Source organism: Mobula birostris, chromosome 9, assembly GCF_030028105.1.
Source record: "Mobula birostris isolate sMobBir1 chromosome 9, sMobBir1.hap1, whole genome shotgun sequence".
Classification (NCBI taxonomy): domain Eukaryota; kingdom Metazoa; phylum Chordata; class Chondrichthyes; order Myliobatiformes; family Myliobatidae; genus Mobula; species Mobula birostris.
The window spans coordinates 85,569,658-85,587,876 of NC_092378.1; the positions used below are offsets into that span (position 1 = coordinate 85,569,658).

The 18,219-nt window shown below is 42.8% G+C and overlaps 1 protein-coding gene across 1 annotated transcript in view; it reads right to left on the reverse strand.

Moving 5' to 3' along the window:
- LOC140202421 (delphilin-like) overlaps window positions 1–18,219 on the reverse strand; it is a 366,191-nt gene that overhangs the window by 80,144 nt on the left and 267,828 nt on the right. The window contains exons 6-7 of the mRNA XM_072267289.1: window positions 17,705–17,799; window positions 13,465–13,648 (exon numbers count right to left, since the gene is read on the reverse strand). Of these exons, the coding sequence (XP_072123390.1) occupies window positions 13,465–13,648; window positions 17,705–17,799 (279 nt within the window). The remainder of the gene's footprint in view (window positions 1–13,464; window positions 13,649–17,704; window positions 17,800–18,219) is intronic.

An 18,219-nucleotide genomic window follows, 5' to 3' on the forward strand; every position in this document is an offset into this window, starting at 1 on the left:
ACAAAAGGATGCATTCAAATAGCCAGAAAATTATAAACAATGACAAACAAATTGACTATCATTAGTGGGAACAAGAGAAGAGAGCTGAGTTTTCACTTAGCTGTGCACTGAAGATTGAAAAGGCAGTGCTTCGTGGCAGATTTTGGGATTTGACTGAGCCCTGTCAGTAAGCGGGATTCAATAGAATGAGTGAATAAAAATAAGCAGTGGGAGCGGAGAGGCCATTGTTATGTAGACCAGTGTTAAGAGTGGGGAGATTTTGGCAAGATCAAGCTTGGGCAAGGTACAGTAGGTATTTGATAAGTTTCACCAATTGCACCAAGTTGCAGCTCCTCAGGGAGCATGGTAAAGAACTGGAGCTGTGGCTCGATGACCATACGGGAAACTGAGGAAATGATAACCCCTAGGTTACAGGAGGCAGGTGACCGTCAAAAGAAGGAAGGGAAATGGGCAGCCAGTGTAAAGTACCCCTGTGACTGTTCCCTTCAATAATAAGTATACCACTCTGAGTACTGTTGAGCGATTTGACCTACTGGTGGGGGAGCTGCAGCAATTGAGTCTGGTGCTGTGGCTCAGAAGAGAACAGAGGTGAAGAGAACTGTTGATAGGAGATTCCAAAGTCATTGGAATAGAGACTAGGCTTTGCTGGTGTGATAGAGACACCTGGGTGTCATGTTGCCTCCCAGGTGCCAGGGTTAGGGAAGTCTCGGATAAGATCCAGGGCATTATAAAGGGGGAGGGTGAGCAGCCAGAAGCCTTGGCTCAAATGACGTAGGTAGGAAAAGTGAGCAGATCCTGAAGGAAGCTAGGTAGAAAGCTGAAAAACAGGCCCTCCAGGGCAAGAATAAGATTATTTGGCAGATGACAGTATGACTGAGTAACTGGTGCAGGGGGCAGGGTTTCAGATTTATGGACCACTGGGATCTTTTCTGGGGAAGCTACAATCTGTACAAAAGGGACGGATTACACCTAAATGCAAGGGGGTCCAAAATCCTTGCAAGCAGGTTTGCTAGAGCTGTTCGGGAGGGTTTAAACTAATTTCTCAGGGGGTGGGAAACAGAGTGACTGTGCTGAGGGTGGAGTAGTTGGCTTACAAACAGTGGTAGCATGTGGTGAGACTGAACAAGGAGAGACTGATGATAGGGCAAAATTGCCCTATTAACAGGATGAGTTGAAATGTAAGAGATGGACAAAATCAAAAAGGGTGAATACAGGACAGAAGGTGTTATATTTGAATGTACACAGTATACAGAACAAGGTAGATGAACTTGTACACAGTCATATATTGGCATGTATGACATTGCGGGCATCACTGAATTGTGGCTGAAAGATTCTAGGTGGGAGCTTAACATTCAGGGATACATATTGTATCTAAAGGACAGGCAGGTAGGCAGAGTGGGTGACATGGCTCTGGTGGTAAAAATATGAAATCAAGTCATTAGAAAGAAGTGACAGGATCAGGTATTGAATCATTGAGGGTAGAGCTAAAGAACTGCAAGGATAAAAAGAGCCTGAAGGGAGTTATATACCCAAACAGTAGTAAAGATGTGGGCTACAAATTGCAATGGGAAATAGAAAATGCCTATCATAAGGGTGATGTTACAATAATCATAGAGATTTCAATATGTAGGTGGATTGAGAAAATCAGGTTGGTGCTAGATCCCAAGAGGGGGGATTTCTAGGATGCTTATGAGATGGCTTTTTAGAGCAGCTCGCATTTGAGCCTACTAGGGGATCAGTTATTCTGGATTGGGTGTTGTGCAATGAACTGGAATTGATTGAAAAGGTAAAAGAAACCTTACTGACCACTGATCATAATAGAATTCACCCTGCAAGTTGAGAAGGTGAAGCTAAATCAGATGTATCAATATTACAGTGGAATAAAGGGAATTACAGAAGCATGAGAGAGGAATTAGCCAGAATTGTTTGGAAAAGAACACTGGCAGGGATGACGACAGCAGCAATGGCTGGAATTTCTGGAAGCAATTCGGAAGGCATAGGATAAATACATCCTAAAGAGCAAGAATTATTCTAAAGACAAGATGACACAACCATGGCTAACAATGGAAGTCAAAGCCAACATAAAAGCCAAAGGGAGGACATATAATAGAACAACAATTAATGAGAAGTTAGAAGATTGGGAAGCTTTTAAGACTAATGGAAGGCAACTAAGAAGTCAAAGAAGCAAAAGATGGAATATGAAGGCAAGGTAACCAATAATATTAAAGAGGACACCAAAAATTTCTTCAGATATGAAGTGTAAAAGGAAGGTGAGAGTAGATATTGGACCACTGGAACATGATGCTGGAAAGGCAGTAAAGGGGGACAAGGAAATAACAGACGAAATGAATGAGTATTTTGCATTGGTCTTCACTGTGGAAGGCACTAGCAGTATGCCCGAAGTTCAGGACTGTCAGGAGGCAGAAGTGTGTGAAGTTGCCATTACTAGGGAGAAGATTCTTGGGAAACAGGAAGATCTGAAGGTAGATAAGTCACATGGAACAGATGGTCTACACCCCAGGGTTATGAAAGAAGTGGCTGAAGAGACTGTGGAGGCAGTAGTAATAATCTTTCAAGAATCAATTAATTCTGGAATGGTTCCAGAAGAATGGAAATTTGCAAATGCCGCTCCACTCTTCATGAAAGGATACAATAGGCCAGTTAGTCTGACCACAATGGGAGGGAAGATACTGGAGTCAATTGTTAAGGATGTGGTTTTGGGGTACTTGAAGGCATATGATAAAACAGGCCATAGTCATCATGCTTTAATGGAAAATCTTGGCTGATAAATCTGTTGGAATTGTTTGATAGACAAAGGGGAATTAGTGAATGTTGTGCATTTGGATTTTCAGAAGGCCTTTGACAAGGTGCCATACAGAAGGCTGCTTAACAAGTGAAGAGCCCATGGTATGGGATGGAGTTTGTAAGGTGTGTTCAGGAAGGCTTCTTGACACAATATGTAGATAAGCCTATAAGAGTAGAGGCCGTACTTGATTTGGTATTGGGAAATGAACCTGGTCAGGTGTCAGATCCCTCAGTGGGAGAGCATTTTGGAGATAGTGATCATAATTCTATCTCCTTTACAATAGCCTTGGAGAGAGATAAGAACAGACAAGTTAGAAAAGTGTTTAATTGGAGTAAGGGGAATTATGAGGCTTTCAGGCAGGAAATTGGAAGCTTAAATTGGAAACAGATGTTCTCAGGGAAAAGTACGGAAGAAATGTGGCAAATATTCAGGGGATATTTGTGTGGAGTTCTGCATAGGTATGTTCCAATGAGATAGGGAAGTTATGGTAAGGTACAGGAACCGTGGTGTACAAAGGCTGTAGTAAATCTAGTCAAGAAGAAAAGAAAAGCTTACGAAAGTTTCAGAGAGCTAGGTAATGTTAGAGATCTAGAAGATTATAACGCTAATAGGAAGGAGCTTAAGAAGGAAATTAGGAGAATCAGAAGGGGCCATGAGAAGGCCTTGGCGGACAGGATTAAGGAAAACCCCAAGGCATTCTACAAGTATGTGAAGAGCAAGAGCATAAGACATGAAAGAATAGGACCTATCAAGTGTGACAATGGGAAAGTGTGTATGGAACGGGAGGAAATAGCAGAGGTACTTAATGAATACTTTACTTCAGTATTCATTATGGAAAAGGATCTTAGTGATGACTTGCAGCAGACTGAAAAGCTTGAGCATGTAGATATTAAGAAAGAGGATGTGCTGGAGCTTTTGGAAAGCATCAAGTTGGATAAGTCACCGGGACCGAATGAGATGTAGCCCAGGCTACTGTGGAAGGCGAGGGAGGAGATTGCTGAGCCTCTGGCGATGATCTTTGAATCATCAATGGGGACGGGAGAGGTTCCAGAGGATTGGAGGGTTGCGGATGTTGTTCCTTTATTCAAGAAAGGGAGTAGAGATAGCCCAGAAAATTATAGACCAGTGAGTCTTACCTCAGAGGTTGGTAAGTTGATGGAGAAGATCCTGAGAGGCAGGACTTATGAACATTTGGAGAGGTATAATATGATTAGGAGTAGTCAGCATGGCTTTGTCAAGGGCAGGTCATGCCTTACAAGCTTGATTGAATTTTTTTAGGATGTGACTAAACACATTGATGAAGGAAGAGCAGTAGATGTAGTGTATATGGATTTCAGCAAGGCATTTGATAAGGTACCCTATGCAAGGCTTATTGAGAAAGTAAGGAGGCATGGGATCCAAGGGGACATTCTTTTGTGGATCCAGAACTGGCTTGCCCACAGAAGGCAAAGAGTGGTGCGTCATATTCTGCATGGAGGTCGGTCACCAGTGGGGTGCCTCAGGGATCTGTTCTGGGACCCTTATTCTTTGTGATTTTTATAAATGACCAGGATGAGGAAGTGGAGGGATGGGTTAGTAAGTGTGCTGATGACACAAAGGTTGAAGGTGTTGTAGATAGTGTGGAGGACTGTCAGAAGTTAGTGGAACATTGATAGGATGCAAAACTGGGCTGAGAAGTGGCAGATGGAGTTCAACCCCGATAAGTGTGAAGTGGTTCATTTTGATAGGTCAAATATGATGGCAGAACATAGTATTAATCGTAAGACTCTTGGCAGTGTGGAGGATCAGAGGGATCTTGGGGACACTCAAAGCAGCTGCGCAGGTGTTCACTCTGTGGTTAAGAAGGCGTACGGTGTATTGGCCTTCATCAATTGTGGAATTGAATTTAGGAGCCGAGAGGTAATGTTGCAGCTATATAGGACCCTGGTCAGACCCCACTTGGAATACTGTGCTCAGTTCTGGTCGCCTCACGACAGGAAGGATGTGGAAGCCATAGAAAGGGTGCAAGGAGATTTACAAGGATGTTGCCTGGACTGGGGAGCATATCTTATGTGAATAGGTTGAGTGAATTCGGCCTTTTCTCCTCGGAGCGACAGAGGATGAGAGGTGACCTGATAGAGGTGTATAAGATGATGAGAGGCATTGATCGTGTGGATAGTCAGAGGCTTTTTCCCAGGGCTGAAATGGTTGCCACACGAGGCCACAGGTTTAAGTTGCTGGAGAGTAGGTACAGAGGAGATGTCAGGGGTAAGTTTTTTATGCAGAGAGTGGTGAGTGCGTGGAATGGGCTGTCAGCAACGGTGGTGGAGGCGGATACGATATGGTCTTTTAAGCGACTTTTAGATAGGTACATGGAGCTTATAGAGGGCTATAGGTAAGCCTAGTAATTTCTAAGGTAGAGACGTGTTCCACACAACTCTGTGGGCTGAAGGGCCTGTATTGTGCTGTAGGTTTTCTATGTTTCTACGTTTCTATGGTATTACAGGAAATATACTAGCATGGCTAAAAGAATTGGCTAATTGGCAGGAAGCAAAGAATGGGAATAAGGGGAGCTGCCAGTGACTTGTGGTGTTTCACAGGGTCTATGTTGGAACCGGTTCTTTTTATGTTTTATGTCAATGATTCGGATGATGGAATTGATGGCTTTGTGACAAAGTTTACAGACTATACAAAGATAGGTTGAGAGGCAGGTAGTTTTGAAGAAGCAGAGAGGCTACAGAAGGACTTAAACAGATTAGGAAAATGGGCAAAGAAGTGGCAGATGGAATACAATATCTGAAAATAAATGGTCATGCACTTTGGTAGAAGAAATAAAAGCATAGACTATTTTCTAAATGGAAAGAAAATTCAAAAATCTGAGAGTCCCAGTGCAGGATTCCCTAAAGGTTAATTTGCAGGTTGAGTTGGTGGTGAAGAAGGTGAATGTGACGTCTTTTGGTCATTTCTACATGCACTAATCAATCATATCAATACAATTAAGCACCATTTTGTTTTTACAAGCTCATGCTTCTTTAAAAATGTCTCTGTGACCTTCTCCCTCTATCTCAGTAACAACCTGCAGCCCGACAATCGTTTATTTCTGTACTCCTCCAATTTTTGCTTCTCGATCAACACAATTCTTAGTAGTTTACCACTGTTAATCATGCTGCAGTTGCTGAGACCCAAAATTCAAGATCCCCTCAATATTTCCATCCTCTTCCTTCACCTCTATCCAGCAAGAGTCCTGGGCCAGAAAGACTCTAAGAAATAGGAGCAGATTTAGGCCATTTTGCCAATGGCGTCTACTCCGCAATTCCATCATGGTTGATCCCTCTCACCCCATTCTCTTGTCTTCTCCCTGTAACCTTTAATGCCCTTACTAATCATTTTTGAATCCGCTGATTTCAGAATCTACTCTCCATTTAGAAAATAGTCTCCACTTTTAATCCTTCTAACAAAGTGCACAAGTATATACCTCCCTACATTGTATTCTATCTACCATTTCTCTGCCCAATTTCCTAATTGGTCTAAGTCCTTCTGCAGATTGTCTGCTTACTCAATGCTACCTGCCCTTTCACCTACGTATCATTGTATTTTCTGCAAACCTGGCCACAAAGCCATCAATTCTGTCTTCCAAACCATTGACATATAACATAAAACAAAGCAGTCCCAGCACCAACAACAACACTAGTCACTGATAGCCAACCAGAAAATGCCCCATTTATTCCCACTTTTTGCCTCCTGCCAGTCAGCAAATCTTCTATCCATGCTAGTTTCTTTCCTGCAATACCACAGGCTCTTAACTTGTTTAGCAGCTTCATGCGGGACACCTTGCAAAAGGACTTCTGAAAATCCAGGTAAACAACTTCCACTGACTCTCCTTGGTCCATCCTGCCTATTATTTCTCAAAGAATTCCAACAAATTTGTCAGGCAAGATATCCCCTTAAGGAAACCATTTTGACTTTGGTCTATTTTATCATGTTCCTCCAAGTATGCCAAAATCTCATCCTTAATAATGGACTGCAACATCGTACCAACCACTGAAGTCAGGCTAACTGACCTATAACTTCCTTTTTTGTGCCTCCCTCCCTCCTTAAAAGTGGAGTGACATTTTCAATTTTTCAATCCTTCGGAACCATTCCAGAATCTCGTGATTCTTAAAAGATGATCGCTGATGCCTCCACAGTCTCTTCAGCTACCTCTTTTAGAACCCTGGGGTGTATTCCATCTGTTCCTGGTGGCTTACCTACCTTCAGTTCTTTCAACTTCCCAAGCACCTCCTCCTTAGTAATATCAACTATACTGACTTCTACTCCTTGACACTCTCAAACTTCTGGCACACTGATAGGGTCATCCACAGTGAAAACTAACACAAATACTTATTAGGTTCATCCGTCGTTTCTTTCTCCCCCATTACTACATCTCCAGTGTCATTTTCCAGCGATCTGACATCCACACTCACCTCTCTTGTATTCTTTATATATATGAAAAATCTTTTATATTATTAGCTAGGTTACTTACATATTTCATCTTTTCTCTTCATTTTGTTTTTTTTTGTTACCTTCTGTTGGTTTTTAAAAGCTTCCCAATACTCTAACTTCCCACTAATTTTAGTTATAAAATTATAAATAATTATATGCCCTCTCTTTTGTTTTTATGCTGCCTTTGACTTCCCTTGTCATCCATGGTTGCTTCATCATCCCTTTAGAATGCTTCTTCTTCGGAATATATCTATCCTGTGTCTTCCAAAATGCTTCCAGAAACTCCAGCCATTGCTGCTCTGCCATCATCCCTGCTAGTGCCCTCTCTAATCAGTTCCTCTCTCATGCCTCCATCATTCCCCTTACTCCACTGTAAACAATAAACTGTTATTACATCTTCCTCTCAAACCATAGGGTAAATTCTATCATATTATGATCAGTGCTTCTTAAGGATTCTTTTACCTTAAGCTCCCAAATCAAATCTGATTCATCACACCAAAACTAACATCTGCTTATCCTTCCTCACAGTCCTAATACACACTGTCTCTATTGTATACCATCTGCACCATCCTCTTTCACTTTCACCCCATTACCAAATTAGTAAAAATCCTATCCACCTGCTCTAGCAAACCAGACAACATGGATGTTGGATTCCTTGGGTTCAGGTGTAATGTCCTTTTTTGTACTGGTCTTACCTTCCCCAAAAGAGATCCCAATGATCCACAAATCTGAAACCCATTTTCCTAACTGGAAGACCACATTCTGTGTGGATTGGAAATAACATCTCCACCTCACTGGTAATCAACACTGACACACCTCAGGGATGTGTGCTTAGCCCACTGCTCTACTCTCTCTACACTCATGACTGTGTAGCTAGACACAGCTCAATGCCATCTATAAATCTGCTGATGATACCACTATTGTTGGCAATATGGCAGATGGTGATGTGAGGGCTAACAGGTGTGAGACATATCAACTAGCCGAGTGCTATCACAGCAACAACCTTGCACTCAGACCAAGAACTGATTGTAGACTTCAAAAAGGGTAAGACAAAGGAACACACACCAATCCTCATAGAGGGATCAGAAGTGGAAAGAGTGAGCAATTTCAAGTTCCTGGGTGTCAATACCTCCGACGATCTATCTTGGGCCCAACCTACTGATGCAGCTACAAAAAAGGCATGACAGCAGTTACATTCCATTAAGAGTTTGAGGAGATTTGATATGTCACCAAAGACACTCACAAATTTTTACAGATGTACTGTGGAGAGCATTCTAACTGGCTGCATATCATTGGTATGGGGGGGGGGGCGGGGAAGCGGCTACTGCACAGGATCGAAATAAGCTGCAGAGAGTTGTGAACTTAGTTAGCTCCACTATGGGCACTAGTCCCATAGTATCCAGGACATCTTCAAGGAGCATGCCTTAAAAAGGTGGCATCGATCATTAAGGACCCCTATTACCCAGAGCATGCCTTGCTTTCATTGCTGCCATCAGGGAGGAGGTACAGGAGCCTGAAGGCACACACTCAATGATTCAGGAACAGCTTCTTCCCCTCTGCCATCCGATTCTGAATGAACATTAAACTCATGAACATGGCCTCACTCCCTTTTTATTTTTCTTTTGCACAACTTATTTAATTTAACTATTGTGTATATGGATAGATAGATATACACTTATATTTATTCGCTATTATTGTGTATTACATTGCATTGCTGCCACAAAGACAACAAATTTCACAACACATGCCAGTGATACTGAACCTGATTCTGATTCTGCAACAATTCCTCAGCCACGCATTCTTCTGCCAAATCATCCTACCCTTACCATCAATAGCACATGATACAGGCAATCCAGAGATTACTACCAGCTTTCTACCTAAATCCCTACAGTACCTCAATGACCTATGTCATTGGTACCAACATGTACCATGACTTCTGGCTGTTCACTCTCTTCCTTTTTAATGCTGTGGACCCAACTCAAGGTTTCCCAGACCCATCTCTTTCACATCCACAGAATCTCCTGTCTGCTCCTCTAACTATTACCTATCAATATTGATTTCCTTTCTGAACCACAGACATATCTGAGATATATCTGACATATATCAGCAGCAGCAGGAGCAGTAGGCAATAGCTAAGTGTCCACCTTACAGAGTCACAGGTCAAGGTTCAGCCCACTGTCAAATAGGAGGGGAGGGGGGGAGAGGGAGAGGAGGGGGGGAGAGGGAGGAGAGAGCGGGGAAGAGAATTTTCTAGCATTGATGACCACTGTCAGCTCACTGCAAAAAGTGTCCACCTTACAGAGTTGCATGACAAGGTTCAACTGACTGTCAAATAAGAGAAGGAAAGAAGTTAAAGTTGGAGACAAAGAAGAGGGGGGGGGAGAAGAGGAGGGGGGGAAGAAGAGGAGGGGGGGAAGAAGAGGAGGGGGGGAAGAAGAGGAGGGGGGAAGAAGAGGAGGGGGGGAAGAAGAGGAGGGGGGGAAGAAGAGGAGGGGGGGAAGAAGAGGAGGGGGGGGAAGAAGAGGAGGGGGGGGAAGAAGAGGAGGGGGGGGAAGAAGAGGAGGGGGGGAAGAAGAGGAGGGGGGAAGAAGAGGAGGGGGGGAAGAAGAGGAGGGGGGGAAGAAGAGGAGGGGGGGAAGAAGAGGAGGGGGGGGAAGAAGAGGAGGGGGGGAGAAGAGGAGGGGGGAGAAACAAGTTTGGCTGACAATAAACCCTGCTCAGAGTATACCCATGCTATGCTCTGCCACTTATTTTTGACATCTTGGTAATATTATAATGTGGAAACATTAGCGGGAACTACTGAGGTGACTTTAATCTAGAATGATTGGGGGGTGGGAATCAAATTAAAGAGGCTAGGCGTGAGGAGGTTAGTTCACTACAGGGGGATGGGAACCAGTGCAGAGAGGCAGAGGGGTGTAAAGTGAGGGTAGAAACAAAAAGTACTATGGAGAAAAGTAAAAGTGGCAGGCCGACAAATCCAGGGCAAGCATTAAAAAGGGCCACTTTTCAGCATAATTGTATAAGGGCTAAGAGAGTTGTAAAAGAGCGCCTGAAGGCTTTGTGTGTCAATGCAAGGAGCATTCGTAATAAGGTGGATGAATTGAAAGTGCAGATTGTCATTAATGATTATGATATAGTTGGGATCACAGAGACATGGCTCCAGGGTGACCAGGGATGGGAGCTCAACGTTCAGGGATATTCAATATTCAGGAGGGATAGACATGAGGGAAGGGGAGGTGGGGTGGCGTTGCTGGTCAAAGAAGAGATTAACACAATAGAAAGGAAGGACATAAGCCAAGAAGATGTGGAATCGATATGGGTAGAGCTGCGTAACACTAAGGGGCAGAAGACGCTGGTGGGAGTTGTGTACAGGCCACCTAACAGTAGTAGTGAGGTCGGAGATGGTATTAAACAGGAAATTAGAAATGTGTGCAATAAAGGAACAGCAGTTATAATGGGTGACTTCAATCTACATGTAGATTGGGTGAACCAAATTGGTAAAGGTGCTGAGGAAGAGGATTTCTTGGAATGTATGTGGGATGGTTTTTTGAACCAACATGTCGAGGAACCGACTAGAGAGCAGGCTATTCTAGACTGGGTATTGAGCAATGAGGAAGGGTTAATTAGCAATCTTGTCGTGAGAGGCCCCTTGGGTAAGAGTGACCATAATATGGTGGAATTCTTCATTAAGATGGAGAGTGACATAGTTAATTCAGAAACAAAGGTTCTGAGCTTAAAGAGGGGTAACTTTGAAGCTATGAGACGTGAATTAGCTAAGATAGACTGGCAAATGACACTTAAAGGATTGACGGTGGATATGCAATGGCAAGCATTTAAAGGTTGCATGGATGAACTGCAACAAATGTTCATCCCAGTTTGGCAAAAGAATAAATCAAGGAAGGTAGTGCACCCGTGGCTGACAAGGGAAATTAGGGATAGTATCAATTCCAAAGAAGAAGCATACAAATTAGCCAGAAAAAGTGGCTCACCTGAGGATTGGGAGAAATTCAGAGTTCAGCAGAGGAGGACAAAGGGCTTAATTAGGAAGGAGAAAAAAGATTATGAGAGAAAACTGGCAGGCAACATAAAAACGGACTGTAAAAGCTTTTATAGATATGTAAAAAGGAAAAGACTGGTAAAGACAAATGTAGGTCCCCTGCAGACAGAAACAGGTGAATTGATTATGGGGAGCAAGGACATGGCAGACCAATTGAATAATTACTTTGGTTCTGTCTTCACTAAGGAGGACATAAATAATCTTCCAGAAATAGTAGGGAACAGAGGGTCCAGTGAGATGGAGGAACTGAGCCAAATACATGTTAGTTGGGAAGTGGTGTTAGGTAAATTGAAGGAATTGAAGGCAGATAAATCCCCAGGGCCAGATGGTCTGCATCCCAGGGTGCTTAAGGAAGTAGCCCAAGAAATAGTGGATGCATTAGTGATAATTTTTCAAAACTTGTTAGATTCTGGACTAGTTCCTGAGGATTGGAGGGTGGCTAATGTAACTCCACTTTTTAAAAAAGGAGAGAGAGAGAAACCGGAGAATTATAGACCGGTTAGCCTAACGTCGGTGGTGGGGAAACTGCTGGAGTCAGTTATCAAGGATGTGATAACAGCACATTTGGAAAGTGGTGAAATGATCGGACAAAGTCAGCATGGATTTGTGAAAGGAAAATCATGTCTGACGAATCTCATAGAATTTTTTGAGGATGTAACTAGTAGAGTGGATAGGGGAGAACCAGTGGATGTGGTATATTTGGATTTTCAGAAGGCTTTTGACAAGGTCCCACACAGGAGATTAGTGTGCAAACTTAAAGCACACGGTATTGGGGGTAAGGTATTGGTGTGGGTGGAGAGTTGGTTAGCAGACAGGAAGCAAAGAGTGGGAATAAATGGGACCTTTTCAGAATGGCAGGCGGTGACTAGTGGGGTACCGCAAGGCTCAGTGCTGGGACCCCAGTTGTTTACAATATATATTAATGACTTGGATGAGGGAATTAAATGCAGCATCTCCAAGTTTGCGGATGACACAAAGCTGGGTGGCAGTGTTAGCTGTGAGGAGGATGCTAAGAGGATGCAGGGTGACTTGGATAGGTTGGGTGAGTGGGTAAATTCATGGCAGATGCAATTTAATGTGGATAAATGTGAAGTTATCCACTTTGGTGGCAAAAATAGGAAAACAGATTATTATCTGAATGGTGGCCGATTAGGAAAAGGGAAAGCGCAACGAGACCTGGGTGTCATTATACACCAGTCATTGAAAGTGGGCATGCAGGTACAGCAGGCAGTGAAAAAGGCGAATGGTATGCTGGCATTTATAGCGAGAGGATTTGAGTACAGGAGCAGGGAGGTACTACTGCAGTTGTACAAGGCCTTGGTGAGACCACACCTGGAGTATTGTGTGCAGTTTTGGTCCCCTAATCTGAGGAAAGACATCCTTGCCATAGAGGGAGTACAGAGAAGGTTCACCAGATTGATTCCTAGGATGGCAGGACTTTCATATGAAGAAAGACTGGATGAACTGGGCTTGTACTCGTTGGAATTTAGAAGATTGAGGGGGGATCTGATTGAAACGTATAAAATCCTAAAGGGATTGGACAGGCTAGATGCAGGAAGATTGTTCCCGATGTTGGGGAAGTCCAGAACGAGGGGTCACAGTTTGAGGATAGAGGGGAAGCCTTTTAGGACCGAGATTAGGAAAAACTTCTTCACACAGAGTGGTGATTCTGTGGAATTCTCTGCCACAGGAAACAGTTGAGGCCAGTTCATTGGCTATATTTAAGAGGGAGTTAGATATGGCCCTTGTGGCTACGGGGGTCAGGGGGTATGGAGGGAAGGCTGGGGCGGTGTTCTGAGTTGGATGATCAGCCATGATCATAATAAATGGCGGTGCAGGCTCGAAGGGCCAAATGGCCTACTCCTGCACCTATTTTCTATGTTTCTATGTTTCTATAAAATGTGGGAACAGATCTCTACAGGGGTCCAAGGCTTGCCAGGCAGTTTATGCATAGGATCCACTGTATGGAAGTGGATTGTGTATATACCTCAGAACAGATGAGCCTCTGCCACTACAAGGAGAGAGTTTTCCTTTGTTCTTCCCCTTCAAGTGCTGAGCTATTGATCTCATGGGCTAGCACTGAGCCTTAATCAGATTAAGCCCAGTTGTAAATGGGTGCACACATTCAGACGGCACCTACCTGTGCTGGAAGAAGCATTCGAGAGCCTTGCAGACACTGTAGCGTTCCTGCTGTGTCAGGAGGTGCTCCAGTTGCTGGATGAAGGTTCTTCCTTGGAACTTAATGCTGCATGGCAGGATTTCAGTCACCCATTGCAGCGAAGTCAATGATGAAGCATATGATTGATTGTCCACAGGGTCTGACTCTTGAGAAATACATCAGGGGGAAAAGAAAGGGAAAAAAAAAAAAAAAAAAATATATATATATATAGTCACACCACACAGATAGAAATAAAAGCACAGACATATGTGCATATATTTAAATGGGTCCTCAACCAGAGGTAGGTACACACATCAAAGTTGCTGGTGAACGCAGCAGGCCAGGCAGCATCTTTAGGAAGAGGTACAGTTGACGTTTCAGGCTGAGACCCTTCGTCAGGACTAACTGAAGGAAAGAGATGTTGCCTGGCCTGCTGCGTTCACCAGCAACTTTGATGTGTGTTGCTTGAATTTCCAGCATCTGCAGAATTCTTGTTGTAGAGGTAGGTACTGATGCCTAAGTACACAAATCGCTGAGGTTCAGATGACAGTGCCTTTGCTGCCAAGATAGATGGTAGTTTGTTCAACTCTCTTTCCAGAGGATTGAGCACAAAAATCCAGATAGGCATTCCTGTGGATTTCTAAAGTGCCATGCAAGCTGGACAAGATGTTAAGTTGAGGTCAGATGCACATAAACTAATCTATTCCTTATATTCTGATATGAGGAGTGGGCTTAACTTGAGAGTCCTCACATTCACATCTCACAGATTTCTTAAGTGGTATGTGGTATATATCACATGGTTGTTCATGGGAGCTTGCTGTGCATAAACTAACAATAATTGCAACAGTGACTTATCTTCCACTCTGTGGAAAGTAATTCAGGCTGCCTGATCCATTATAAAACTAAAGAGTTAGGTTGTGGAGAATAAACTATTCCACAGTAGAGTACATTTTCAGGGGCATTTATATCAGCTTCAGAACATACACCTTTATAGTTCCAGTGAGAACAAAAGTTTTGACAATGTGGTCTAATAGATCTGTGGGCTAAATATGATTCCACTTGTCCATTTAGGTATTTCAGATAATATTTAAATAAAAGTGCATGTTAAGAAAATGGTTTCTCTGCAGTTTTGAAGTAAACAGCAAGCTGGTACCTTGGAAAAGGATCATTGTGAGCTTCAACTTTCAGTATTGATATTCGGATAGAGATGGTGCTCAGTACTCGGTATCGGAGGGCTAATCAGAGCTCGAAGTTTTCAGACAACTCAGACTGTGGTCGGGCATGGCAGGGAGAGTTTTCTTCCTTCTCCCGTCTGCGTGAGATGTGGGACTTTCGATAAACTTTGAACTTTTTTACTGTGCCATGGACTGTTCTTCATCAAGTTATGGTATTGTTGCACTGTTGTAACTATATGTTATAATTATGTGGTTTTGTTAGCTTTTCAGTTTTGGTCTGTCCTGTGTTTTTGTGCTATCACACCGGAGGAATATTGTATCATTTCTTAATGCATGCATTACTAAATGACAATAAAAGAGGACTGCGTGTCCTCATAATCTAATCTAATCCTTTATTACTAGTGTGAGCAAATAAAACTACTGTACATGTCCTTATAATAATAAATAGTAATACATGCCCCACATAATAAATAATAAAATAAAGTAAAAACAGAAATCAAATCTTTAGAAAGTGGTGACATAGGATTGGAAGATGTAGAATTGTGGGTAGAGTTAAGAAATTGAAAGAGTTAAGAGACCATGACTAGAATTATATACATGCCTTAGAACAGTAACCACAATGCGGGATTCAAATTACAAGGGGAGATAGAAAAGGCATGTAAAAAGGGCAATGTCTTGGCAGTCAAGGAGAATTTCAATATGCAGGTAGATTGGGAAAATTAGCTTGGTGCTGGATCCCAAGACAGGGAATTTGTAGAATGCCTACGAGATGGCTTTTTAGGGCAGATTGTGGTTGAGCACACTAGGGAAAAGGCAATTCCGGATTGGGTGTTGTGTTGTAAAGGAACCCAGAGTAGGCAGTGATCATAATATGGTAGGATTCACCCCTCAGTTTGAGAGCGAGAAGCTAAAGTCAGATGTATTCAGTATTACAATGGAGTAAAGGAAATAGCAGAGGCATCAGAGAAAAGCAGACCAAAGTTGATAGGAAGGAACACCAGCAGGGATGATGGCAGAACAGCAATGGCTGAAATTTCTGGGAGCAATTCAGAAGGTGCAAGGTAGACATATCCCAAACATGAAGATGTATTCTAAAGGGAGGATGACGCAACGGCTGACAAGGGAGGCCAAAGAGAGCAAAAAAAATGAGCAAAGACAATAGAAAATATTAGTGCTAAGTTAGAGGATTGGAAATATTTTAAAAATCAAGATAATGCAACTATAAAGGCCATCAGGAGAGAAGATCTGAAATATGAAGGTAAACCTGCCAATAATATAAAAGAAGATACAAAAGGGTTTTTTTCAGGTATATAAAGAGTAAAAGAGAGGTGAGAGTGGATATTGAACTGCTAGAGAATTACAGTGGAGAGGTAGGCATGGGGGACAAAGAAATGACAGACGAACATAATGTGTATTTTGTGTCAGTTTTCACTGTGGAAGACAGTACAATATGCCGGAAATGCGAGAGTGTCAGGGACAGAAGTGAATGTAGTTGCTATTGCTAAGGAGAAGGTGCTTGGGAAGCTGTAAGGTCTGAAGGTAGATAAGTCACCTGGACTAGATGGACTACACCCCAGGGTTCTGAAAGAGGTAGCTAAAGAGATTGCAGAGGGATTAGTAATAATCTTTCAAGAATCACTGGATTCTGGAATGCTTCCAGATGACTGGAAAGTTGCAAATGTCACTCCACTCTTTAAGAAGGGAAGGACGCAGAAGAAAGACAATTATAGGCCAGTTAGTCTAACTTCAGTAGTTGGTAAGTTGTTGGAATCCATTGTTGGGAGTCCAACGAAAACCAATTTCCCCCAGGATCAATAAAGTATGACTAGGACTATGACTATTAACAATGAGGTTTTGGGGTACTTAGAGGCACTTGATAAAATAGGCCAAAGTCAAAATGGTTTCCTCAAGGGGAGGTCTTGTCTGACAAATCTGTTGGATTTGCTTGAGGAAATAACAGACAAAGGATGTTGTTCAATTGGATTTTCAAAAGGCCTCTGATAAGGTGCTGTACATGAAGCTGTTTAACAGATAAAAGAGTCTGTGGTATTACAGGAAAGATACCAGCATGGATAGAAAATCAGCTGGCTGGCAGCAGGCAAAGAGCCGGAATAAAGGGGACCTTTTCTGGTTGTCTGCCGGTGACTAGAGGTGTTCAGCAGGGGTCAGTGTTAGGACTGCTTCATATCACATTATATGTCAATGGTTTGGATGACAGGATTGATGGCTTTGTGCCAGGTTCACAGATGATAAGAAGACAGGTGGAGGGGCAGGTAGTGCTGAGGAAACAGGGTACCTGCAGAAGAACTTAGACAGATTGGGGGAATGGTCAAAGAAGTGGAAAATCAAATATAATGTATTAAGGGCACAATGAATAAAGATGCGGACTATTTTCTGAATGGGGAGAAAATTCAAAAACCAAAGATGCAAAGAGACTTGGGAGTCCTTGTGTAAGATTCCCTAACTTGCAGGTTGAATCAGTGGTAAGGAAGACAAGTGCAATATTAGCATTCATTTGTAAAGGACTAGAATATTAGAGCAAGGATGCTTTATAAGGCATTGGTTAGACCACACTTGAAGTATTGTGCGCAGTTCTATAAGAAAAGATGTGCTGGCATTGGAGTGGGCCCAGAGGAGGTTCAGGAGAATGATTCTGGAAATGAAAGGGGAGCATTATCGAATACTGAAAGGCCTAGAGACAGTAGACGTGGAATGGATTTTTCCTATAGTGGGGGAGTCTAGGGCCAGAGTACTATCTCAAAATAGAGGGACGTCCATTTAGAACAGAGATGAGGAAGAATTTCATTAGCCAGAGGGTAGTGAATCTGTGGAATTCATTGCCACAGATGGCTGTGGGTGTCAAGGTCCATAGGCTCTTGATTAGTCAGGGCTTGAAAGGTTACGGGCAGAAGGCAGGAGAATGGGGTTGAGAAATAATAAACAGCCATGCGCAGCAGACTCGATGGGACACCATGCCAAATATGATGGCATGTAGAAATGAAACAGAATTACATTCAACCATGCTGTTTAAGAGCAGCTCCACTTACCAAGAGGGAAATTAAAGGGCCCATCTTCCACCACCAGAGTGGGCATGGCTCCGCTGCCCTGTAACATGGCCACCACCTTCTCATGGGAACAGTTTCTGAAACATACATAAACAAATGTGCTTACTAAGTAAGCACACTTTTGCTCAGAGCATGGGCATAGTGGGTCAAAGAGCCTTTTTCTGTGTTACATGACGTTCATGATAATAATCGCAAGATCCAAAAGCTGAACAATAAGCCTCTTTACCTTGATAGGTTCAATCCCATTTAGGAAGACACATTTTCCCCATTGCATCTCATCTGCTAACCTCAAGCAGAGAAGCTCTCTCAGGGTAATTTTTAGAAATATCACACTGCCACAGTTAGAGGTGTTCTTTTAAACGGGCTGCAAAATTTATAAATCTTACACAGAGTTAAAAAATACACGTGGACTAAGATAGCAACACACATCAAAGTTGCTGGTGAACGCAGCAGGCCAGGCAGCATCTCTAGGAAGAGGTACAGTTGACGTTTCAGGC